This window comes from Micromys minutus (genome assembly GCF_963924665.1).
Source record: "Micromys minutus genome assembly, chromosome: 10".
NCBI classification, from domain to species: Eukaryota; Metazoa; Chordata; class Mammalia; order Rodentia; family Muridae; genus Micromys; species Micromys minutus.
This window is the reverse complement of record NC_137979.1, coordinates 17,041,306-17,061,726: the sequence shown is the minus strand read 5'-3', so window position 1 is coordinate 17,061,726 and position 20,421 is coordinate 17,041,306. Positions and strand designations below refer to the sequence as shown.

At 44.6% G+C, this 20,421-nt stretch overlaps 1 protein-coding gene across 2 annotated transcripts in view; it reads left to right on the top strand.

The window, feature by feature from the left end:
- Nucleotides 1-20,421, top strand: part of ARHGAP44 (Rho GTPase activating protein 44) — a 163,853-nt gene that overhangs the window by 79,314 nt on the left and 64,118 nt on the right. For both annotated transcript variants that reach the window (XM_080923190.1, XM_080923191.1), the window contains exons 2-4: nt 7,004-7,043; nt 7,625-7,729; nt 15,471-15,547. In XM_080923190.1, the coding sequence (XP_080779316.1) occupies nt 7,004-7,043; nt 7,625-7,729; nt 15,471-15,547 (222 nt within the window). The remainder of the gene's footprint in view (nt 1-7,003; nt 7,044-7,624; nt 7,730-15,470; nt 15,548-20,421) is intronic.

Here is a 20,421-nt window from a genome sequence, read left to right as displayed (position 1 = left end):
CTTTTGAAACCTGAAAGCTGACCTTGTGTGGCATACCTTTGCCCACAAGGCCAGGCTGCATTTTCTAATTCTCCCAATCAGTTCCACTCTCTAGGGAACCAAGTATGTTAATATATGAGTCTACTGAGTTCTTTATTCAAACCACCACAGCCTCCTTGACCAAGAACTTTCAGGATTTGGTGATAGAATTTTTGTTTAGTAAACCATGGCTTTTGAACAGCATGGTCCACCCATGCTTACCTTCATTAATTAGCTTACAAAGTAGTGGGTTGTTTTTTATTTTTTTTTCTTTGTGTGCCTTTTTACAACTCTGCAATTTCGGTTGTCCCTCCCATTCCCTGCCTCATTCCCTTTAATCTTTTCTATCCCGGTTCCCTACTTCCTTCTCCCTCCCATCTCCTCCACACCACTCCCCTAAACCTTTCCACCCCAATACTCCTGTATCCTCTTCTATCTGCTTCCTCCTCATTAAGATTTTTGAGTGAACTGACACATTTGCAGGGTGAACCCATGAATACTGTCTTTTTCATCCTTTTTTGATACCTTCGCCTCGTCTGTAATGTTTTTCCATGAGCATACTGGCGATCTTTTAGGCTTTTTTTTTCCCTACGTGAAATGAATTTTAAAATTGTGTTTCCTGAGCATTTCCTGATTGCATTAATTTCATTGTACCGGTTTTATTTATAACCTACCTTTTCCAGATAGATTCTATAACAATTTCTTTATGGTGTTTTGGATTTACTTTAAGATCAATTTAACTTCAAAATATGTCTATTTAGATTTTTTTCCTTAAAAGTCTATTTTAAGAACAGGCATGCCTATATTCCTAGTAAAGGTAAAACGGGAGCATCAGAACTCCAGGCTATACTGAGGGGTGTGTCTCAAAACAAAAAGGTAAATAAATAAACATATAAATACTCTGTTTCCATTTTGCACTGTCAGATAGAAGAATCTGATCTCAGTTATACTAGAAATTTTTAACACATTCCCATTAGGAATACGGTAATCATAGGAAATTTTTATAAAGCAAGGGTTTTCCTTTTATATTTTTCACAAACGTGCATTACACTGTGTTAAATGTTTCTCATTTATGAGGTAGCTTTGGTTTTGACATGTAATTAGGCAGTAGGATTAATTATACTGAGAGATTGCTGAGGTTAGACCACATCTTCATTCTAGCAGCTAATCTAACTTGTTCACAATGACTCTCTTTACGCTGTGGTATCACTGCCGAGATCATCTTTTTCCCTGTACTGCCCTTTTCCAGTTTGGGAACTGTAATTTAAAAGTGGCATTTCCTGTCAGCTCATATATTGAACAGTTCTTCCCGCAGGTGGTGGTGCTGTCTTAGAAGGGTGTGGAACCTTTTAGAAGTGGGGCTGGCTGTGTAGCTCACTGGGGCAGGCCTTCAGGTTTCACGTGTGCATTGTTTCCTGACAGCAGACACTGTGAGCTCCTGCCTCTTTTCCCTGGCATCACACCTCCCTTGTTTGCAGTTGGGATATAATGGCAGTGACTGATATAGGTACCAAATGACACTGGTTTTGATTATTTTCCTACTACTATTAAAGTAGCTTGTGAACATCTGGAGTGAGTTTTTTTGTTTTGCTTTGCTTTTTGTTTGGGTTTTTGTTTGGTTGGTTGGTTTTTGGTTTTTGTTTGCTTGAAAATATACTTGCAAGACCTCTTGACCTTCTGGGGTTTTTTTTTGGGGGGGGGGGAGATATTTTGTTGCTGTCTGAATGTCTTCCATGTAGATATGGCTTCCATGCTTTCTAGTCACTGCTGAGTCAGTTATAGCTTGCTCTTTCTAAGCCTTCAGTCTAGTGTGTCTTCTCATTCCAGAGCCTCGTTCATGTTTCAACGCCTGCAACACCTGTTTGTGTTCTACATTGCCTGTCTGCCCCTTCTCTCCTTTTTCTTTCCCTAGTGAATCTTGTAAAGATACATTGTTGTTAGCCTCTCTTGAAGAGCTTTCCCAATTTAATGTATTGTCTTTATTTTCTTTTTTTTCCATTTATACTTTTCAAGTATTGTTGCATCTCTTATAAAATAAGCAACACAGAGTGTATACTTTAATTTGCTGGTAAGATTGATGTATTTTGTTTCTTAATTCTAAATATCAAAAAAAAAAAAAAAAATTAAACACACATTGCTTTAAACCTATGCGCTATCTAGAAGTGTTTCCAAATGTGGGATTTAAATTGTCAGTTTATAATCTTCCTACTTCCACTCTCTCAATGCAGGGATTACAGATGTGCACCACTACCCCAGTACCAAGGACTGAACCCGGGGCTTTGGTCTTGCCAGGCAAACACTACCAAATGAGCCACAGCCCAGGCAAATGTATTTTCTTTCCTATTGTACCTTGCTCTTTATTGCAACAGAAAGCGTGTTGAGGTAAAGAACATGGCCTGTCCTTCCACAGTTGTTGAGAAGTACTTCATAAGCTCACCGTTTATGGTGTCTGGAAACACATCCTTCTGTTCCTGAGAAGACTTCACACTCTTTATCCCTATCAGATACATCCGATTTTGTTTTAAAGATTTATTTACTATATGTATGTGAGTACCCTGTCGCTGTCCTCAGACACACCAAAAAGGCGTCAGATCCCATTGCAGATGTTTGTGAGCCACTGTGTGGTTGCTAGGAATTGAACTCAGGTCCTCTGGGAGAGCAGTCAGTACCCTTAACGGCTGAGTCATCTCTCCAGCCCCACATCTCTATGGTTTCAAGAATGGTGACAACTTTTATTATCCCAGCGTGTTTACTACCACCTCAAGGTTTCGTCAGGCTTGGCTTATTTTGTGATCCTTAGAAATAAATAAGTTGTTTTTTTTTATCATTATACTGCTCTCCCCCCTCTCTCTCCAAGTTTCTTCCTCCTGTTAGGTGGAGCTTTCATAATTAGTGCTGAGCAATCTAGGCTGTACATCTTTGAGCTAGATTTAAAAAAATATATCTTTGGCTTTTTAACTGGGGTGTTTTCTGATATACTCAATGATGTCATATATGATATCTAACTTTTGACTTTTTCTTTTCTATTTTGCCTCCCTGACCACTGCTGCTTCCCTTTGTTTCAGTGGTTGAGTTTCTCTGTTGTGTTTGTTTGGTTGGTTTGGTTTTAGCCTCTGATAGTTTGGTGGATTCAGATACCATTCCTTCCCTACGAGGGATGCCCTTGAATGTTCATTGTGTCTCTGCTTAATTGAGAGACTCAGGGTGGTCAATCACTTCAGCCCTGCTGAAGGAACAGGCCAGGAGCTCAGAGCACTTACCCTGCTACCTTCTCTCCCGACTCCTGGGACACTGGAGAGTACCACAGTTTTATGCTTAAAGAGATTTCTGCTGTACTTTAAAGACTCACTTTAAGTATGCTGCCTGGGCATATGTGAGTCTTACTGCATATGTATTCTATGCAGTTTGCCACTGTCATCAAAATTACCTCAGAGCTGGGCATTGAGGCAGAAGCTGGTGGATCTTGGTGAGTTTGAGGCCAACCTGGTCTACCAAGCAAGTTTTAGGGCAGCCATGGGTACAAAGAGACCTGTCTCAAAACAAAACAAAAGACACCACTACCACCACCACCACCACAACAACAACAACAACAAACCCAAACCTTCCTGTGCTGTGCTGTCATAGGTACCATCAAAGCTCTGGTTTCTAGTCTTGTTTGTTGAGTTTTTCCCGTCATGGTTTCCTTAGGTAGAGTTACTATCTATATAACCCTTCATGATTTTTCTTTGCGTGCGTGTGTGTGTGTGTGTGTATGTGTGTGTGTGTGTGTGTGTGTGTGTGTGTGTGTGTGTGTGTGTGTGTTCAGCATATGCTTTGATCTGGAGCTGAGTGATGGCAGGTATCTACCCCTAGACCTGGTTAGTGTCCTTCAATACTGATGTCTCAGAACCTGTTCACCTGCTGAAGGACATAAGATTGTCCCCACGTTTTGGGCATTTGTACATGTGGTTTGGGGTGTAGGATTGCCAGGTCATACAGCAAGTGCATGTTTGAGTTTATAAGGAACTGCCGGTGATTCCTCACTGGGTTGTACTGTCTGCGATTCTTCACTGGGTTGTACTGTCTGCGATTCTTCACTGGGTTGTACTGTCTGTGATTCTTCACTGGTTTGTACTGTCTGCGATTCTTCACTGGGTTGTACTGTCTGCGATTCTTCACTGGGTTGTACTGTCTGCGATTCTTCACTGGGTTGTACTGTCTGCGATTCTTCACTGGGTTGTACTGTCTGCGATTCTTCACTGGGTTGTACTGTCTGCGATTCTTCTCTGGGTTGTACTGTCTGTCATGCCCAGACTCCAGCAACTTATGAGCTTTCCAATGCCAGATTCTTCAGAGCATGATGTGTGTGCTCATGTGTGTGCATGCTTGTGTGTGTGCGCGTGCATGTGAGTATGTGTGTGCATGTGTGTGTGCACACACACGTGTGCTATCTGTATGTCTTCCTGTATATCTGTTCATCATATGTCTCTTTTTCTCAGTCCTAGGGATAGAAGCCTGGCTTCATGCCAGGCAAATGCTGTACCACTGAACTCCAGTCCCAGCTTTTTGTCCTTATTTTAGTAGGAGGTTTTTTATTATTATTACTGACTTTGACAAGTCTGTATGTAATTTTCATATTATTCTTTTCTCATGTAATTTTTCCCCTAGGGTTTTCTTTGATCCTTTAATGGGATTTTCATGCAGCAAAGCCCTTTCATTCTGCTAGGAGTCTGATGTCTCTATTCTCTTCCTTTTATACAGAGTGCTTTTGATGTTATCACTTAAAACACACAGCGCTAATGAAGGTCACAAATATTCCTTCCTGTATTTAAAAATTCCACATTTTTATGCTCTCTTGAAGCCCGTGGTGTATTTGTGATTAACTTGTATGATGTACAGGGCCAGGATTCACACCTTTGCATGGTGTGTTCCATGACAGCCTACTACATTCTCTTTTTTTCCTGACTCTTATAATCTTTGTTCCTTTTTCAAGATTCCTTGGTCATGAGTCTGCATCTATTTCTGGCTGGCACACCCTATCCTTTTGTCAAAGCCAAACTCCTGATTATTTCATTTTAAAATTGGATCTTGTGAGTGCCATAACTTAATTTTTCTTTCTGGAGATGCGTTGGCTCCTCTCCCTCTCCTGCCTGTTTCTGTGCATGTTGGCATTGGTTTATTTAACCTCTATAGTTAAGTCCTGTGGTAGCTCTGGGCTCGCATTCTAACTGTGGTCAGTTCAGGGAAGAGTGGGTACCTACACTCCGTTGGGTTCTCTAGTTCATACATATCCTGTGTCTCCCCACTTAACTTAGATATTCTGTGAATTCTTTTGTAAACACTCTGTAGTTTCCTAGTGTTGTAGGTGCATTTCTGTTATTGCGGTAAAACACCATAACCAAGGCAACTTAGAGAAAATTTTATTTGTGCTTATGGTCCCAGAGGGTTAGAGTCCATGATGGTGCAGTGGAGACAGGGTAGCAGGAGAAGGAAGCTGAGGCCTGGTTCTGCAAGCATGAAGCCTAGAGAGCAAAATGTTGCAAGTCTTTAAACCCTCAAAGCCCACCTCCAGGGACACACTTTCTCTTGCAAAAGGGCACACCTCCTAAACCTACCCAAACATTGCCAGCAATGGAGACCAAATGTGCAAGCATCTGAGCTTAAGGGGGTACAGTCTTCTTCAAACTACCACACACAACTTGCAAGCTCTTTATATAATCTGATAGACTGACACCCAAGAACTTAATTAAGGGTATTTGTTAAGAGTATTGTTAAGAATCTGTTACTAGGATGTGGAGACAGTTTGTTTGTATATTTGTCTTAGCTCATTCAGTCTGGATGAGGTTATTTTTATTTGTTTGGTTTTGGTTCTTGTTTGTTTGTTTGTTTTGGACAGGGCCTCACAATGTTGCCTTGGCTGACCTAGAACTCTATGCACATCAGACTGGCCTCAAACTCAGAGATCTACTTGCCTCTGCCTCCTAAGAGCTAGGATTAAAGCAAGTGACACTGTGTTTGACTTGGTGGGGTTTTGTTGTTGTTGCTTTTTTTTGTTTGTTTGTTTTGTTTTTGTGGGTTTTATGAGGGGGAAGTTTCTCATTTTCTTGCAGTTTTCTGCATTGATTATGTCATTTGCAATTAGGGACCTAACAGTTTATGGCAGGCATCTCTGCATCCATGGCTGGGATTCAGCAATGCCTGTGTGCGTGCTCTTCCTTTATTGCACTTTTCCATCTTGTTGTTTGCTCTCCCAGGGCAAGCCTGAGTGCATGGGTGTGGCAGGCTTTTTTAGAGGAATATAAAGGTCTTTTTGTTGTCTGTGCCACAGGTTCCAGTTTGTGGGACACCTAAGTGCATTTGGCACATTGTGCTTTGCTGGTATGGTAGTTAGAATCTGGAAGATTCTAGAATTGTCCTTTACTTCTTAAGAGTTTCTACTACTCATAGTCTGCTTCTCTGCAGTTACTGTAAGAGGGGAGTGGGGCTTGTCATTAGACTTCCCTAAGTATGTATATATGTATGTGTGTAACATATGCATTTGTATATATTTGCCTGTGCATATTAATATGCATATATATCTGAGTATTATAAACTTGTGCATATGTATATGTGTCTGTATATATGTGTGTATATTATAAATATATGTATATGAACACATTGCTGTATATAGTAACATGTATATATGTATGTGTGTATTATAAATGTATGCACATGTATATGTGCCTGTATGTATTTACATATCTATATATGTATATGTGTATATTATAAATGTATGTATATGAACACAGTGCTGTATATAGTAACATGTATATATGTATGTGTGTATTATAAATGTATGCATATGTATATGTGCCTGTATATATTTACATATCTATATATGTATGTGTGTCTGTATAAACATGCATATGTATACATGCCTATATGTATTAACATGTGGATATATATTTATGTATATGTATAAATATGTGCATGTATTTGCTGACCATCTTCTTTACCTTCCCTCTAGGGCAGAAAAGACTGAAGTTTTGAGCGAAGACCTTCTCCAGGTGGGTTGTCTTAACCTTTTCCTCTAAAATGAAGCCATTCTCTGGGCAGCTTCCATGTCTCTGCTGCTCCTGCACAGACTGCTAGGAGATGAAACTGTTGTTTCTGGCTGTGCTTTCCACGTTTGCCCCCCGCCCCCAGAGATGCAAGCTCACGTCCATGGTTTCAATCAACCACATATTCAGAATACTGGGGCGAAATGCTTCTGAACTGAGCATGTGCAGACTTCTCTTCCTGCCATCCCCTAAATAAGGCAGTGTTATAGCTGTTGTCAGGGATTTACATTGTGTGAAGCACAAAGATAACCCAGAAGCAATTTCAGGTACTCCAGGGGATGTAAGTGGGTCATATGAAAATACGTGTATTTGAGGGTATCTAAGAACTAATCTCCCCAAGAAACAGACATAGGTAAGATTCTTGGAGGAAAAATTCAAAGCGGACCAGGGATGCCCTTGGGCTGTGGTCACCCTCCTTCCATCTGTTTGACACTCCACGTTTTCTTCCCAGAAATCCTTGCCTCTGTGGTAACAGGCCAGCACTGTCACCTCCTGACCTCTGTCTCACTGTGCCTCCCACTGTGCAGGTGGAGAAGCGCCTAGAGCTGGTGAAACAGGTGTCCCACAGCACACACAAGAAGCTTACTGCCTGTCTGCAGGGTCAGCAGGGAGCAGAGGCCGACAAGCGCTCAGTAAGTACCCTCTGTGAGCCTGGCACCCAGGTCCCACCCCCAGGACAGTTACCTGCTGAGGCTGCTCATGTGTCTGCACATTAACCCAGCCAGCCTTGGTGCTTATTTCTCCTGTGATGGTCTTTCTGCTCTTTAGCCTTTACCTGAGGCATCACCCTCCCTCCGTTCCCCAGCCAAGGTGAGGCCCTCTCCTGCGGCAGGCAGCCAGCAGGATGGCAGGACCGTGCTTTAAGATCCTACTTCTGAGAGGTGTTACCCTCCATGAACTCCTTTTCTTGATTCAGTTTTATCCATAGATTATCTTTACCTTAGTATTGACAGTCCACAGCAAACTAGGTACCATAAGTTCTGAGGTGCCCAGGGACCTAGAAAGACCCTTGGAAGTTGTTTCCACTGTAATGAGGTATCAGAGGATGTCTGCTAGATAAAGCTACTCTGATGGTCTCCTCTTAACTGATTTCAGTAACACCAGGCATTGTGAATGTGACTCAGCAGCGATTGGTGTAGACAGCCTTTCTAGTCTTTCCTTTCTAACCCTACCGCCTTCCGTACAAAGAGCAAAAGATAATTCTAGAAGTGTGTGTGTGTGTGTGTGTGTGTGTGTGTGTGTGTGTGTAAGACTTTATGCATGTATATGCATGCATGCCCTGGGGAAGGGTACACCTTGGGAATAGTGTACCTTAGGTATTGTTCCTTAGAAATATACACACACAATCTCTCTATCTCTCTGTCTCTCTGTCTCCCACCCCCCCTCCCTGCCCCACCCCTCTGAAATAAGGATATTTCACTAGTCTGGTGCTTATCAAGCAGGCTAGGCTTACTGACCATCAAGCCCCAGGGAATTTGCCTGCCTCTGCCTCCCTGGCACTGGGATTATAAGCATGCACCAGCCACAACACCTGCTTTTTAGCTGAAGAAGAAGAAAAAAAAAAGGTTCTGGGAATTTAGGACCTTGGGTTTGCAAGGCAAGCCCTTAACTGACCGTGCTGCCTTGGTTTTATTATGGATGTTTTGCAATCTAGGATGGTATTAATTAGTAGTAATTGTCAACTTGACAACATCTAGAATGTTCTGGGAGATGGACTTACGCATGCTTGTGGGTGTTATCTTAATTGCACCAGACCTGTCCACCATGAGAGGCACCATTCCCTGGGTGAGATCATGGGCTATGAGTCCAGCAGCAGCAGCGTTCATGGCTGTCTGTTCCTGACTGTGGATGCCATGTTATCATTTCTTCAAGGTTCTCATGTTGATTTTCCAACACTGGTGGGCTATACCCTTTAACAGAGAGCCAAAACAAGCCCCATCTCCCTTAAGCTGCATTTGCCATGTACTTTTAACACAGCAGTAGGAGCAGTTATTAAGGAAGATGGCCTTCCTTCCATCCCTTTTTCCTTGAGTTTACATCTGTGGTTTGTATCTGTTGGCTTAGTTCTCCACATGGAGTTGTGCTGGCTTCTGTTCGCAGTGGTCTCCCTGAGCCCTGCTCTGAGCCTTGGCTGTTGAGAGTCCCAGAATGAGTGACTGTGCCCAGGCTTCCTTCTGTCTCCTGCACCAGCCAACACCAGCCTGACTGTGCTAGCCCTCACTTTCTTCTTTAGTGTCCAAAATACTTAGAAGTGTTTTTGATTATTTTAAATATGTGTGATTATGGGATGTTGATGAACATATCATGAGATATCCTGGGACTGAGACAAGAACTGACTTGTCTGGTGTCACCTGTTGCCCACACCCTAAAGATGAAGTTACTTGATATTTTGGAGCATCTCTGTTCTCACTGCAAGCTGTCACATATGGCCAGGTATAGAATCTTTACTGACGGCTTCCAGCCAGTGTTCACGATGTTTCAGATGATGGAGTGTTTAAGGTTTTGGGGGATTTCAGATTGGGTATGCTCAAACTCTGTTTTCAGTAGGAATCCCTCATGTGTGGTATAAATAAAACTTCCTTTGGCTTTAGAATATCTAGACAGAACTATGTATATAGGTCAAGGACTTTAGGAGGCTGACCCTGAGCAGTCCTAAAGAGGAGCTTGCAAAATGCCTGTATGTATGGGCTTCCTTTACCTATGATGCTCCAATGTGCTACTCAGGTCGCTGTTGCAGGCGGGGACCTGAAGCTCAGGTCACCTTTGACCCACATCCTTTCTTCCGCTGCAAAATAAATGATTCTAAGTGTAGTATATTTTTCACGAGTCTCGCTTGAGAGCCAAGCGTGGTGGCACACACCTCTAACTCTCACACTCTGGCGGTGGAGAAAGGATAGTGAGCTCCAGGGGAGCCTTGGCTACACAGTATGTTTGAGGTCTGGCTGGGCTGCAGGAGACCCTGCTGACAAAACCAAGGAGTCCAATTTCACTGTTATTGCCAGAGGCTTGAAGCCAGTGAACTGACACTAACATATGTCCAGGGCTAAGACAGAATTACCTAATTGTGAAGTTTTAGCTGGGTTGGGCATTCTGCAGATTTCTTCCTTTCAGCAGATGTTGACTTATTTCTAGAGCATTTGAAGTATGTCCTAGTCAACAGGTCTGAAGGTAAGCGTGTGGGGAGAATGACTTGTAACTCAGGCCCCAGGAGAAGAGGCTATGCCAGGCTTCATGGGTACACATAGGGCAAGATCAGGGGTAGTCAGGAAGTGGGAGTGAGGTGTAAACAAACTTTTATCATGGCTTCTGAGGGATGAAGGAGTGAACCAGGTTGAAGGCGTCTGGTTAGGTTGAGTAATTTCTGCAGGCTGTGAGGTGCTGGGCTGTGACTCCTTCATGGTACCACCTTCTACTGGCATGACTGGATACTTGAATTATGGTCAGGAGAGTGCCCGGGAAAGTGAGTAGTAGTGTAGAGCCTGGAGATTGGTTGTGTTGCATGTGGAAAGCATGTTCTGGCTGCATTCTGTGTTATGTCTAAGAATTGGTTAGACCTTAAAGGTTGTTTATCCTGAAAGCTATAACTGCTTGCCCATGAAGATGGGCAGTCTCTGCTTCCTTGTTGATGAGAAGAGTATTATCCATTCATGGTTGCTTGGCTTATCTGGGTTCCTAGTGCTGGGTGGAGAGGGGCGAGGATGTGTATCTCATTTCCATTTTGAATCTTTTTGTGTAGGCCATTAGCTGGTTAGTTGATAGCAGTCTGAGCTCTACATAGGAGAAGCTTAAGTACAAGAATAAACAAACAAGTAAATAAATACATGGTTTGTCTCCTTTGTTTAACAAATATTAGAGAGTCCTACATCTGTAACATAGAATAGTATATGTATCAAGAGCGTGGTCAGATAGCCATCTTGGAAGGCCCAGGTTAGACATGATTAGGTTCTATGGTGGCATCAATTACATGGATTGTGTCCTAGTACTTCTGAGCAGAACACTAGGAATCCCGTGATAGGAAGTAGGCTTGTGACAGATATACACAAGATGGTCAGACCAGAAGGATGCAGGGCCAGGAAGGAGCCAGATACTCTTCAGAAACAATGTGGAGAGCAAATGGACTTCAGAGAAAGAGGAGGGAGATGCCATAGGCGGGGATTCCAGGGGATTGGTTACACTTGATGGGACTAGGACATAGTATAAGATCCAAATTGAGTCTTATCTATTTGTGGCTCCTGTGCAAGAGACAAGAGATCAGGGATCGATGCAAAAAGCAAGAGGTTTATTAGTCCAGTGCATTGGAGTGGCCTACGTCCAGAGAAGAGGCAACTCCAGGCCCTTCGTTAGTATAGTTTTTATACACTTAGTAACTGGTGGGCTACAGCAATGGTGATTAGCCATGCAAGCATTGGTGGGTTTAGTTGACTTTTAAGTCGATTGGCTGCTGCCAACTGTGGATTGCATCTTAGGACCCCGTAGCTGCCCAGATATGACACTGCTCCCTGGGAAGAAGTGCTGCTTGGTGCCTGGGTCATATATCAAGGTCCTTGGTCTACATTCAAGGGACTGCCAAGATAAGACTGAAGCACTCCTTCCTGGAGGGTGCTGGACCCCTAAAGCCCTCAGTGGGAGAGGGGAAGCTGTAAGGAGGGTGTGAGACTGTAAAAGCCCTTAGGGTCCCTCAATAGTCAGGCCTAGGACCTAAACCTTAGCCTCACAGGCGTCATGGCATTCCATTTGTTCATCGCTGTGGGCATGATAGAAGGGAGAGCCGCTTAGACACATATGGGCACGACCTAGTTAAGGACACAAGAAATAGGGAACTGGGAAGCCAGCACACCAGACAGATGCTGCTGGCAGTATTTTTGATTCTGCTCTGAATGTACCCAAGAAGAGGGACCTGAGTGGCCACTACGGAGCCGAGGTCACCCAGAAAGAAATAGAAGCTGAGAAGGCTAATGGCCTTTGAGTCAGGAACCCAGGACCTGTAACAGCGCAAGTTCTCATAGGAAGATCTAGCAGAGGTCTACCCACTGGCTCCAATCTCCTCCCCGGATATTACACGCCATTCTTCCCTTTCCAGAACCCCCAGCCAAGCTTGCCAGAAGCCCAGTTACTGCCTTTTCTGTGAACTTCCATTTTGTTTTGCCGCACCCACCCCCGGCCCCCATTGCTGTCAGTCTACGGTAGTTCCCATCAGTCTACCCCCTCTTCATGTTTCATCGCCTGCTCCCTCCTGAGCAGGTGTGTAACTCACACTGTCTCCGCTGAGTCCCACCAAAGGACTGCCATCCATTGTGGAGCAGAGGAGTCGGGCTCCTCACTGAGCAGAATTCCATCTGTAATTGTGAGCTTGGCTTTTGCTCCCTTCTTTCTATTACCTTTCTCCAGCTGCACTAATACCAGAGTGCTGCCTTCCGTCTATCTTTGGATTTGCTCTGACCCCCTGTATGCAGTTCTTTTGGAGCATTACAGGCCAGTGACTTTTATTCATTGCTCCTCTCAGACTCCATCTTATCATCAATGGTGCCCCCAGGGCACGGTCTCCTTCCTCTCCCACAGCACTTCACCCTGCCTTGTTTACCTCCCAGTGCTTGAAGCTCCACCATCAATGGTCTCTGTCACTGGTAACCAAGCTCCATGGGAACAGGGGTCTGCTCCTCACCAGCTGTGTTCTCAGGGCCTAAAACGGGGCCCGCCACATGGTAGGCGGTGATAAAAATAGACCAATGTCAGGAACAGACAGTCCATGAGTATTTGAGGCACGGGATCTGCCTGACACACTAGCCCACCAATTTAAATAGCAGGCAACTTAGTGAGAGGGCTCTGAGGTGCAGCCTGGGGTCTCCAGTGAAGTGAAGCCGCCTCTTCATGTTGCCTGCAGAACCTTGTGGGAGCCTTGAGGGAGTAAATGGCTTCATAAGCCTTAAAGCAGTTCATTTGGAAGGCCGTGATTTGATATCAAGGACTTCTTACCTGGTGGTGGTATTTGTGAGTTTAATGAGGTAGTACTTGCAAATGACTGCACTGTGCTTAATTTGTGTTGGTACTAAGGAGTTTTAACCTGCGGCTGTTAGCAAGGCCCGTGGAAAACTAGTGTCGTCTGAGCAAGAAGCCTTGGCCTTTAGGGGACTGAACCCCACACGGTGATTTCTAGGACTGAGCAGGAGAGGATGTACAGTGGGAAGCAGTTTTCAGGTCGCGCGAGAGAACACAAATACAGATATGTGTGGGGAACAGAGTATAGGAGACTTTATGCCTGAGTCATCTTTACAACCCGTGCCTCTTAAGCCCAGGCTAATTTTAGAAAGAACAGTCACTTCAGAAATGACAGACTGGCGCATCTAAACTCAGGGACAATCTGTCTTTCCTTGTCTTACTCTTAAGTTTTTACCTGAACTCTAGCACTGGGGACGAGTTCATTTTAAGAGCTTATCTTCAACCCCAAAAGCCACGGGCTAGCTTGAAGCCTGCTGCAGAATTCACTCATTCATCAAGGATCAGGAGGATCAGGATCAACATGTATCCTTGGCAACAGAAGGAATATGTTTAGCTGCCCAGTGCCCTTTCATATGGAGTAGAGTCTGGCAGAGGGTGGGAGAAAGCAGATTAAGGCCTGGATGAAGGAGTGTGGGAGCTATGGGGTGGCTACAGAACCTGTTGATGTGGAGCCTTTACCCTGGCCTCGGGGAAATTTTTTAGAAGTAGAAGTGAATTGTAGCCTTGGGGATACAGCCCATTAGCATCCATCCCATCTGCTGCCTTTGACGACTGACCAGCTGCCTCATCTCCCTTGACTCGAAGATATCACCTTGCTCCTTTACTTCCTTCTTTGCCCCTGATGTCTTCCTTATGATTTCTTGAGTTCTAAAGCATCTACATGAATAAAAACATTACTTTTCTTTGTGTTACCGTCCCAATTCTTCCTGACCTTGGAATCCAAGCCTTCAGATTCACCCCCATCTCTCTTCATTTAAAAACAAAGAGGAATCATCTTCAGATGTAAGAATAGGAAATGACATGAAAGATACCTTCACATAGGCAGAGAGAGGACAGAGAGAGGAGAGATGTGTGGTTCATGGTTTCAAGGGGTGTTGGTCCATCATGGGGAGAAGGACTTGTGCTATAACTTGCTCACACGTCAGAGGATCAGAAAGCAGAGAGCTCGGGCTGGAACGGAGGCTGACCTGAATCTATCAAATGTGTATCCCTGCTGAACTGTGCCTACTGTAATGTCCACCATCCCATGACCAAGACAGGTTCTACATTTTTTCGGAACAGCACCACCAGCTGGGACGAACTCTTTACAAACATGAACCTGTGGGGGACCATTTTGCATTCAATCAAAGCGTAGACTGATGTTTTCGTGGAAAATAGAGAGTAAAAATGAACAGGTGCATGCAAGAGTGAGATGAGCCACGGTTAGACTTTTAGTAGGAGGGCACGCAAGAATCCAGGCACCATCTTGGTGTCTGGTGAAGACCCAAAGAGATGGCTTTTCACAGGGAAAGGCAACATTCTCTTAGCTTGTGGGTACTTGAATTGTTTCCACCTTCTGGTTGTTACATGAAGTAACATGTGATTTCTAGTCACACTGGTGCTCATGTATTTGTTCTGATACTTGTATGAACCTCCTAGGGACATGTGGGCATTCCAGGGGTGTAATGGCGGCTTGGCTTAGTCTTTAAGCTACTACTGAACTTTGCCACACTGAAGGACTGTTTTGAATTTCCAATGCTCGTCAAGGGCTCAGCCATTAAAGGTTAGACTCACAACCAAAAGAATCTAAGAATGCCTTTCTGTACATGCTAAGCTGCTGTTCTACTTAAATAAATGTTAAACAGAGCTGCCCAGGTGGGGGTGGGGGAGGGTGGGGGAGGGCTCCTTGTTTGGATGGCTGACTGGGTTTCCCTAGTCACTAATGAGGTGGAGTGCCTTTGCATAAGCTTGCTGGCCCTTGCTGTGCACTGCAGTTCTGTGTGGACATTTGTCCTCTGTTTAGTATGTGCTGTCTTGTTTATAAAATGGGGTGGATAAGGGAATCGCTGTCTGGGGGAAATGAGCGAGCGCATTGCTCAGACCTTCACTGACATGGTTTTCAAATAGTCTCTTTCCCCCTTTTTGTTATCACCTTTAAAATGAAGAGGGTGGGTTCATTCTCTAAAGCTGCAACTTGTTTACTAAGTTTCCAACTGTTATGTCTTAAGTCTGACCCTTATGAGCATGTCAGGAGTAAACATGCTTTGCAGTTAGTTTGGTCCACAGCTATATCGGTAAAATACCTTTTCTGGTATTTGACTTTGTCACGTCAGAGGACCGAGATGGGAGGTTTTCAGTGTGGCCTTTTTTTTTCTCTTTTTTTTTCTCTCTTTTCAGAAAAAGCTGCCTTTGACGACGCTGGCTCAGTGCCTGATGGAGGGGTCTGCCATTCTGGGAGATGATACACTTCTCGGGTAAGGTGATGCCCTGTGTGTGTTTGCACTAAGTCCAGGTAAGTTCCTGTCTGTCATGACGGTCTGAGACGCCTCATGGAGCCCCGGGTGAAGGAACTCTAGTCAGCTCACAAACATGGCTCTGGCAGGCCTCACCCTATTCCTCACTCTGTCTGCTTTGCTAAAATCCATTAGATTACACTCTTCAAGCCAGCCGTGAACATCTGCCCCCTTCTTTGCTTACTTCCTCCTGTGGTTGACCACCAAGGTCCAGCTATCAAAGTACTAAAGACCAGCAATCAAAAGCCCCCATTGGCAAATTAACCTAATTAACAAACTTTCATTAAAATCAGACACCTCATCCTAGCACAGGATTCCCCCTTTACCTTTAGAAACTACTATTTTCTTATGGGCCACATCTGTCTCTTCTCTATCTGGAACTAATACTTTGTCCCCTGGGACAGTATCTCTATGTCTTCTCCATTTTTCCCTTCCCCTCCTCCCTCATCCTCTCCTGCCCCTGTCTCTTATTCCCTGTTCTTCATCCCTCTGGAGCAAATAAATCTTTGTGCTGGGAACTTGGTCTTGGGGCTCCTGAGCAGAGGTGGATCCTTTCACCAAAGTAACCTAGTTCTGGGTGAGGAAGGGGTTGTTGCCAGGAAGAATCAAACCCTCCAGCCATAGTGCTGTTGTTTGTGACCTGAGGTAAGTTGCCATGCCGAAGGGGAGTCTGTCAAAGAACATCGAGATCCCCCGGCTCAAGTGGAGCAGACAGATGCCAGCCATCAGACATCTGATGGATGTCATTCCCAGCAAGACTAGTTGATTTGGAGGCGAAATCCTGAGCGTCTTCCACTCAACAGCCAGTTTAGCACTGTAAGAAACAAGCTTGAGGAAGTGCAAAGTAACAACTGGAGGGAAGATCCGTAATCAACAAGGAAGTCCTAGGCAAAGGGGACTGAATCATGCGGGCAGAGCTGAATAAACAAAGATCAGAACCCTTTAAAACGGAAAGTAAGCCTCAAAATAAAACTGAGCTAGTGAGCTAGTGTAGAGGTTGATGAACTTGGAAACCAAACCCAACGAGGCAGGAGCCAAAGAAGCTGAGAGCTCTGTTACCAGAGGCACTGGGGACTGCTCAGCTGCGCCATCTACCTAGACGGAATACCGAGAAGGGGAAGCGTGGAGCTGAAGATTTTCAGCTGTAGGTAGGAGACTAACATGTCTCTTAAATAAAGGAGCAGAAAAGGGTCTGTGATCTATAGGAAGACATTCATGATCTGAAGTCAGCCAAAGGAGAAAGATGGTGGCCTCCCACAGAGTGTTAAGCTGACAACAAAGTCATGAGCTAAATAAATGCCAGGCAATGTCGAGGGTGTGTTCAGGGAACTGTGCAAGAATTCAGGAAAACTGGACTTTTATGCTAGATGAAGTCATTATCCCAGAATAAAGGGGAAACAGGATTTTCAGGATAGAATTAGTCCCTGCAGAGTGAATTTGATGGTGCAGTTTGCATATCGATTAGACTTCAGTTTCATGGAATGGACTGTGTCCAGAGGCAAGCCTGAGGTGAGAGGAATGCAGAAGTCACTGTGCTGTTGGGAGGAAGAGGTTTATTCTCCCTTTTGCCTTCCTAGGCATCTGGGCCAGGGCTCTGCAAACAAGATTAAGAGCTAACAGCTCTCCAGTAGGCGAGCAGACGCTTTTCCCAACATGTGTGAGGCATGCACATGGGGTAGTTAGGTGCTGTGTAACTGGGGCAGTGGGGCAGGGGCCGGGGGCTAGGGGCTAGGACGTGGGCTTGTGTGTTATTTTGACAAAAGAGTAGCAAGGAGAAGACAAAGGGAGAGGAGTTTCTTAAGTGGCAGATTGTGGGAAGAGAAAGCTGTGGGGAGTTAACAGAAGGCAGAGCTAGTTGGCAAAAATTATAATGTGGGTTCCTGTGGTTCTGTCTTGGGATCTAGAGGCATCTGGTGATTAATATCTTTTCTTCCAGGTAGAAGGGAGGAGGAACGTGTTTGTAAACCTATTTTTTTGCATTTAGGTGAGGTGGGAGAAAGACTATAAATTTGATTTTTTTTTTCCTATTTGTCTTCACCTCAAAATAATCTTTATGCCAAAGGGGCATGATTTGGATGGCTTAGTCCTTCACTGTAAATAAAATACAGTCATTGAAATAAAAAAAAAAATCAACAGTGTGAGAATGATAAATGATAAGCTTGGTATACATTAGGCAGTATCAACAGGATACACCAGGACAGAGCAGTGTTTTCCTACCTTGAAGTATTTGAAAATAAGGTCGGATATATTACCTTTAAATTTATTCTCTCTCTCTCTCTCTCTCTCTCTCTCTCTCTCTCTCTCTCTCTCTCTCTCTCTCTGTATGTGTGTGTGTGTGTGTGAGAGGGGGGGGGAGAGGGAGAGAGAGATAGATAGATAGATAGAGAGAGAGAGAGAGAGAGAGAGAGAGAGAGAGAGAGAGAGAGAAGCAAAGTTCATATTAAACCTCACACCTGTAATCTCAGCACTCAACAGGCTGAGGCAGGAGGATACAAGTTAGAGGTCAGTCTGAGATACCGAGTGAGTTCCAGACCTGCCTGGACCACAGTTTGAGACCGTAAGATATCTGTGATGTCTTTAAGGGGACAGCCTTGAAAAGAAGTACCAGTGTAACCAAGGGCAGGGATAGAACGGTCATGTGTATCTTCCAGACTAGTAGAAAGAAAAAAAAGAAAGATCAATAGAAGGTAAAAGAAACAAGGGACTGAAAGCAAAAACAAACAAACAGAGGAGCCAGGGCAGATGAGAAATATTGGGGAAGGTGCTGTGGCTTGGATGAGAAATGTTCCATGCAGGCTCTTTGGTCCCCAACTGGTGGCTGCTGGTTTGTGATCCTTTGGGAGATAGGGCCTAGCTGAAGGATGAGTCGCTCTCCTGGATGGACCTTGAGGATTATAGCCAACCCCAATCTTGTCTGGTCTCTGCCTCCTTGTTGTGCTGAGATATGACCTGTGCTGCTTCTGCTGGAGAGCTGTCAGCCAGTCCCCTGCCGTCCCCACCACGGTGGACTGCACCCTTCATCACCCTAAGTCAGAAGAAACAGTCCTCCGCTAAGTTGCTTAGTGTCAAGTACGTCATCAAAGCAATGAGAAAACTCACTAATGGAGATGGTGATGGCATTTACCAATTGTTTTCCATCATCACAGATGCAGATGGAACAGTTTAAAATATAGAGCATTGTAGGCTTATGCACATGAACTCTGTGCTCATGGACACAGAGGGTTTATAGAAGACAGGCTGGCTACCCATTCTAGAATCCACTAAAGCTAGAATACAGACATTTCTGTTTTCCTTAGCCATATAAACTCACAATGGTGGCAAGAGAAAAGAAAAAGACAGTAGTGCCGTGATTTTGTGCACTTTCAGACATAGGGACAACCAAGAACAGGCTGGATGTGGCTCAATGTGGCATACTTACCTACCATACATGAAGTCTCTGGTTTGATCATCAACTTTATAAAGACAGCAGTATCAAATAAGGGATGTATTGGGCACATCTGAGTACAGTACCCCTATCCCCATGCACACACACACCAGCATTCAAGGCATCAAGGTCTGTTATACAGCAATGAATTCTCTCATTCTCAGAATGACATCTTTAGGGTCTCTGGGTCTTTGAGGTGGAATTGGAATTAAAATAATGAATGGGGATTTCAGAGAAATCCAAAGCTTGCACTGTTCACACCTGCAGTGTTCACACCTGCACTGCTCACATCCACACTGCTCACACCTGCACTCTTCACACCTGCAGATTTCCCTCCTCACCCACCCCCAGCACAGTTCTCCATGGGGACAAAGTGAAACACTTTTGAAATATTGAACTCTGGGCACAGCAAGGTACAGCAGTATCAGCCACTAAAGAGGAAGATCTGGGGTTTCTGGGCATAACACTCCTCAAACCCATGGCTCCAGGCTCTTCTCCTCCTGGAAAGTAGAAAGAAGTATCTTTCCTGGGGAACCTGTGAGGTTCTACCGAAGGACTTATGGCTGTGAGGATGTTAGAGAGGGGGAGTGCCCATGGCTCGCCCTGACCGCTCAGCTGACATTCCTCACAGCTGCCTCACCCCATCTCATTCTCCAAGCTTGCCATCCCCACCCTTAAACAGAAGCAAGCTCACGATTTCCTCAAGCATCTGAAGAAAAGCCCAACCTCAGTCAATCCAGGAGAGAAACGAGATCTGAAGGAACTAGAGTTGGGGGGGGGCGGGGGGAGGAAAGGCTTTATGTGAGCCAGCCACTGGGTACATTTTCAAATGGTAGGGGGACAGGCATTGTGGTCATGGAATCAGAAAGATATTGGTATGAGATGTTTACGAGGCAGGAACATTTAGAAATCGAAAGCAAACTGGAGAGTTGAAAACAGATGGCTGCAGAGGGGACGTTCCCAGTCGAAGATGATTTGGGGGACATCGCCCAGCAAATGAAGCATGAAGACAAAGGCGTGGCACATAGACAGACTTGGAGAATTAGGGCAGCCGCTCCAGAAGTCACGCTTAAACAGCAGGAGTTTTAAGAAAGAGGGGAAGAAATTGTCATGATAATAAAAGGAATAATCTGAAAACATTTTCCAGATGGAAGAACTTGAGTTCCTCAGTGGAAGGGCCTGTGGAGCTCCTACAACAGTGGAAAACCATTCATCAGAGCCCGAGGTTTGGGACCCTGGACAGTAGTGGCCAGACACTGCACAGCCTTCTGGAAATAAGCATTGTGCTATCACAGAGAACCCGAACTGCAGTGCCTCCCGGTGCACCTAAAAGCAGCAAAAGAAGCAAGCAAGTTAAAGCGGGCTTGGAACACAGACAGTACTCAGTGCTGTAGCCAAGGCCGGGCCCATG